Genomic DNA, 6,098 nt, shown 5'->3' with positions numbered 1-6,098 from the left:
GTAAGCTACAATGAACGGGCAACTGTAGTCAGATTTTTTTTCTCTTGATATTATTTTTCTATTTGTTTCTGAAGGTAAGGGACAACTGTTCAATATGCAAGCTCTTTGCTTGAATTTCCAGGAAATTATTCATCCATTCAAAAAATCAGATTAGATGTATTTACCTTCACTAAAGTGTCATATTTTTCGGTGGCTTTATTCTGAAGATGTTGAGCTTTTTCTGTTGCGCCTTCCACAACACTCGTCAGCAATGGAGATCGATTGATTCTCGACGTCAGAGCATCGAGTAATTTTCTTGATTGCCCTGACATTATCAAAAATCGATTTCCAAAATATTCTCCAGCCAATTCAACTCCGGAATTATCCGGCACTTACAGGTTAGAATTCACATCGTGATTGACACCATGTACTTGGGCTGATCTCCACTGCCTCCACTGGATGCAATATGTGAGACGATCGCAATTATGGAAACACGGTATTATTATTGTTTTGCATGGACAGCTGCAAGTGGAGGGGCTCAAAAATCACATGTGCATTCAGAATCTGAAACCAAGCGATAAGGTATCATGTATTTTTTTTCTTTGTCAGCGTCACTCAGTTAACCATTGTCCTCTGGCAGCGCTGCTCATAACCACATCCTGTTTCCATCAATTATTTCAATTGATTTCTCACGAATATGCACTGTTCCATCCTTGCATCCCAGCCTCCCTGTACGTATCATATTCACGAAAATTTTGTTACTACTTAATTGTAATGCATTAACTCAGGATTGTTAAGAGAATATTAATAAATTGTTATCGTATTCAACAGGGCGGGGAGGATGACTAATCGTCGAACGAATAAAACCATCATAATATCCGATTCAGATGAAGAATATAATCCAGCTCCCAAGAAAAAGGTTGTCACCAAGAAGAAGCCAAAAGTGCTTAAAATATCGGATTCCGAAGGGGAATCGAAAAAAGTGAAACCAAGAGCCAGTAAAAAAGCAAGAGAGACCACAGGAAAACCTCTATCCGATGAAATCAAAGTTTCATCCTCAGAGACAGTAAAGAAATCTAGGAAAAGAAAAAGTGAGGAGTCAATAGAGATGGGGGGATTATTCAGTCAGACAACAAAATCCAGCGAATCGAAGAGAGTGAGAACACAGGAATTTCTTGCTGGGTCTCAAGTTTATCCAAGAAGCGTCTATCCAACATTAGGTCGTCCTCAAGAACAACCAATCGTCGGAAGAAGACTTATCTCTCCAACTCGTTCTCAACCAAGTTTCCACGAACCTCCCAAAAAATACACGTCTTGCGAGTGGACTGACGTCGATTATATCGAAGTGCAACACGGAATCAGCCGATCATTAGCTCAAATACTCGTTCAATTCTTTGCAGCTGACAATACAGTGCCTTTTATAGCGCGATATCGAAAAGCAGCGACGGGTGGTCTCGAAGCTGATGAGCTGAGGTTAATAAAAGAGAGCTTTGACAGAGTGAAACTGATACAACACAAAGCGGATGTTGTGATAAAAGCCATTGAGAAGGTTAACAAGTGGACACCGGAGATCCACAGGACAGTTAAATCAATAAGATCTTTGAATGAGCTGGAGCATATCCACAGCCTCTACAAGACCACTAAAAAATCTCTAGCAGAACGGGCAAGAGATCTCGGTCTCGAGCCCACAGCCATACTTGTCCTCCGTGGAGGGGCCATTCCACACCTGGCGAGTTTTATCAATATCTCGAAAGAAGGCCTTCAGAATGAAGAACAGATAAAAGAGGGCATTGTTTGCATCATAGCTGATATAATAAACAAAGATAAAAGGGTATTCGACAAGATAAACGATTTGCGAAGCGAAATATCGATCCAAATACAGACCAAGAAGACGAAGACTTCCGATGAAGCAGACGCCAAGGCTGATGACAAGGCAATTAAATACGATATGTATTACGATTGGAATTCCTCGGAGAAAAATATAAAACCTCATCAGACACTGGCAATCAACAGGGCTGAATCTCAGAAGATTATCACAGTCAAGCTGATTATTCCAGATTATTTTGAGGTATCTATGAGGAAATTTGTGTTGGATTTGTATGGTTTTGCTTTGAGGGCTTCGGCTCTTCACGCTCAGCTGATTAATGAGGCCTTCAATCATGCCTGTAAGAAGTCGATGAAACCCTCAGTGGCGAGAAGAGTGAGGAGTGAAATGAACGAGAAAGCTGAGGAAGCCTCGATGGAGGTCTTCGCTACGAACGTTAAACAGCTGCTGCTGGCCTCACCAGTCCGGGGTAAGGTGGTCCTCGGTATTGATCCAGGTTTTGCTCATGGTTGCAAATTGGCTGTTGTCAGTCAGCAGGGGGATGTTTTGGAGACAGCAACCATTTATCCACATAGGAAAGATGGAAGGGGACGTCAAGAGGCTATAGCTAAACTGTCCTCACTTGTACGTAAACATCGGTGCGATGTTATTGCGTTGGGAAATGCAACTGCATGTCGAGAGACTGAGATTTTTCTGTCGGATATCGTCAAGTCTGGGGTATTTGCACCACTCGATGTGACTTATACAATTGTTGATGAGGCTGGGGCATCGATTTACAGCTGTGGCGCTGAGGCAAAAGCGGAATTTCCGAAATTGGATTGCAATGTCATATCGGCGATATCAATTGCTAGGCGGCTCCAGGATCCACTTGCTGAACTCGTGAAGATTGAGCCCAAGCATCTGGGGGTGGGAATGTATCAGCATGATTTGCCGGAGAAACAACTCATGACGAAGCTGAATGAGGTGGGTGCTGGCAAGATCTTGAATCGTTTTGTTTCTTTAGTCGTGTCGCAGCCTTGCCTTTCCCTTTCCATCTGAGGGCATATGATTTTTATAATTCATATAAATAAGATGGAATTTAATTCAACGTATCGTAAGGTTTTTATATACTTTGCATGCGCTGTATATTTAGTATAGAACGTATAGCAGTATCTTTGGTTTATAAAAACTAGTCGGGATAATCTGTAACTAGAATTTCCATCAAATCCTCGTAGTCGCGGTATCGGATTACAAACAACTATTCTATTATTTCCCCACGAGTACACTTAACGTCATTTCCATATTTGTTTGTCAGGTTGTTATGGAAGCTGCGAGTTTCGTCGGAGTTGATGTTAATACAGCTTCACAGTGTTTACTGAGACGAGTGGCTGGATTGTCGGAGACAAAAGCAGCGAATATAATTGAATGGAGAAGAGAGAATGGGCCCTTTGTCAATCGTAATCAGTTAATGAAAGTCAAAGGTATTGGGGCCAAGACTTTTGAGCAGTGCGCGGGATTCATTAGAATTCAACCAGAAACTTCAGTATCAAAAATGTCAGGCGGAAGTAATTTGATAGGATTCAATTACTTGGATCAGACGTGGATTCACCCAGAATCCTACTCTGTTTCCAATTCGTTGATCAATGATTGTGGCCTCGACGCCAAGAACATTGGCAGTAGACCATTTATCATCGCCATCAAGAATTATGCTCTTCGGGGGTACGAGTTTCTCACGAAAAAATTAAAAACTGATGACACGACTCTGGAAATTATTATCAAAGGTCTTACCATGGCTAGAGATGAGGACATTAGAAGTCAGAACAATGCGCCATTGTTCAGGAAAAGCTTGAGAAGCATTGATGATTTGGTTATTGGGTCTTTATTGAGTGGTAAAGTCAGAAATGTCACGCACTTCGGGGCTTTTGTGGATGTTGGAGTGGGTAAAGATGGACTCATTCATGTGAGTCAATTGAAAGGGGAAACTTTGAAGATTGGCCAACGAGTTGACGTCAAAGTACAAAATATTGTGAAGGAGAGAGGGCGCATTGGTTTGATTTTAATTACAAGTTATTAATTCGAACTTTTCATATTATTGGGAAGACAAAAAAGCGAATTAAGTGACTGACATCATACGATAAAGCAGAGGGAATTGTAAAGTGATTTTGATTAAGAACGGCTCATGGCTCCAGTTGTTGATTTCATTACTTTACATTGTGTAAGCTACAATGAACGGGCAACTGTAGTCAGATTTTTTTTCTCTTGATATTATTTTTCTATTTGTTTCTGAAGGTAAGGGACAACTGTTCAATAGAAATTCTATTGATCATTGAGAACGAGTTGATTCATTTGTTGTGGACCACCAGGTGTACGTGTCCACGAGTACTGTGAATTGTTATTGAGTGACCTTTCCACTTCACGTGATATTCGTTTCATTCAAAGTCCATTCCATTAATCTTTATTAAAAGGTATTTTATACTTGTAGAACGTAAGATTCACATGTGTCTTGAACGCTGAGAAAATTATTTTTCATCGAAAATCATTTTTAATGGCAATCTTTTAATTATTTTTTTACTGGCTATTGGGATTAAGATATGGGAGAAATAAAGAGTGAGTTTGAAACCAAAAACTGATTCCTGACTTTTCCGACGCCAGATCATCGCTGACAAAAGAATTGAGAAGGGAATATACGGTAAAACTGTATGAAAACCACAAGTCTGTGTTTGCAAATGGTTAAACTGAGGAATAAAAACGGAATATTTTCCACAATGGCTTTCCTGACAATTTGCAGGAGCAGTATGAATTCCCTAGACACGAGTGGTGGAAGTCTCCAACAACAGTAAAGTCAGAGGGTTGGCGTCGCGACGTCGCGACGCACCCATTTCCTTCATCGACGTAATCTGAACGTTGAAAAGTACCTCGTCTTTCGAACACTCCGGAAACAAACTCTAATACGAACTCTATCGGGGGAAAATAATGTTCAATCTTCTGTAATGGCCTAGGCTGTAATATCCATTTCAATCGATCAATCATTTTTGAAATTGCCTCCGTAAATGGTATGACTCTTCAGCAATTTTAAGCCCCCGCGGATATCGCTGCAAATAAAAACATGAAGATATGAAAGAATCGAGTGTTTTTGAAATTCAGAATTACTATGGGATTCAGAGTCAAACAGCATCGGCAAAACAAATCGATAAAGTTTATTGATCACTTTCCTGGAACTTGGGTGAGAGGGCCAGACCATTTCGACTGAGGCAGACATTTTTGCATAGAGAGACAGACATTTAAGAGGATTACAGGGAACGACTGAATTTCGCGGAAAGGCAATAAGCACCCGCACGGTTCGTGGGCTTGATATCGACTCAGGGATGTTAAAGACTTGTCGAAACTCCATAAAACCCAAACACTATTCCTGACCAAGCATTCTTGCTTATCTTCAAAAAAGGAAAAAACCCTTCACAAACCACATTCCCTTGGGCAAAATCAATTCACGCCAAATATCATCTCAATAAACAACCACCAATGCACTCACCATTCAACCCCTAAAAAATTATTAATTTTTACTCGACAAACTGACACGCATTGTTTTTTTTTATAAAGTCCATTTCATCATAATGAATAATCAACTAATAACAAAGCGCTTATAATTAGCGATGATAAGGCTTTTTGGGGTGATTTTAATTTGAGACTTTCCACTCCTATTTCTCTCGAGCAAATCTATTTTTCTGTGAAGAGAAAAAGTTCGGAACTTGTGACTACCACCAAAACGAATAATCATCCTCATTGCTCTTCTCGCCACAGTGCTTAGGTGCATCGGATAGCTGAGTACATGGGGTCGTTTACCTTAGTTGTGTATATGTTGGGGAGATATATAACGAGGGAGTAATTAAAAGGGGTCAAGGGTCAGGGCTGATACATTACCGCGTCGTTGACTGCTGGTGCTAGCAAAGATAGTACGTGTTGACCCAGGCTTAACACTATTTGTCAATTCACACCCATATTTTCTCCATTTTAATTGTAACATGACATTCGCTTGATCCAAGGGAAACAGTCATCCCATTGATATACCCAGTGGTCATTACCAATACGTGAACTTGAAATATCCTCGATTTTCCGGGAATATCTACCGCGTGATGGTATTAAATTACACGATTTATCTCTGGACGAGATCATAACGCTTCACATACCACAGACATATTCAATTTCCTGCTCCATATGATAAGGCACGGACTTTCTAGGTACAGTCGAACAACCACGGTATGCAGAAACCCTTATCGAAGGAGTGAAAAAGGGATACGAGTTGAAAATATTCGCGGAA

The 6,098-nt window shown here is 40.5% G+C and overlaps 2 protein-coding genes across 3 annotated transcripts in view; both read left to right on the top strand.

Annotated features, from left to right (window-relative positions):
* Positions 1-561, top strand: part of LOC105268759 (suppressor of G2 allele of SKP1 homolog) — a gene marked incomplete in the record, with an annotated part of 3,577 nt that extends 3,016 nt beyond the window's left edge. Inside the window, 1 exon segment of the mRNA XM_011308574.1 lies at positions 165-561.
* LOC105268760 (S1 RNA-binding domain-containing protein 1-like) lies at positions 475-4,803 on the top strand. Of its 2 annotated transcripts, none has more exons than XM_011308576.1 (3): positions 475-561; positions 811-2,767; positions 3,099-4,803. In XM_011308576.1, the coding sequence occupies exons 2-3, from the start codon at positions 821-823 to the stop codon at positions 3,855-3,857; spliced, it is 2,706 nt and encodes a 901-aa protein (XP_011306878.1). In that variant the 5' UTR covers positions 475-561; positions 811-820; the 3' UTR covers positions 3,858-4,803. The 2 variants fall into 2 exon arrangements, with proteins under 2 accessions (XP_011306878.1, XP_011306877.1); XM_011308575.1 differs by lacking the exon at positions 475-561 and adding an exon at positions 587-710.
* The last annotated feature ends 1,295 nt before the right edge of the window (positions 4,804-6,098 follow it).

This window comes from Fopius arisanus, unplaced genomic scaffold (assembly GCF_000806365.1).
Source record: "Fopius arisanus strain USDA-PBARC FA_bdor unplaced genomic scaffold, ASM80636v1 scaffold00060, whole genome shotgun sequence".
Classification (NCBI taxonomy): Eukaryota; Metazoa; Arthropoda; class Insecta; order Hymenoptera; family Braconidae; genus Fopius; species Fopius arisanus.
Note: the sequence above shows the minus strand (reverse complement) of the source record. Positions and strands in the feature narration are given on the sequence as shown.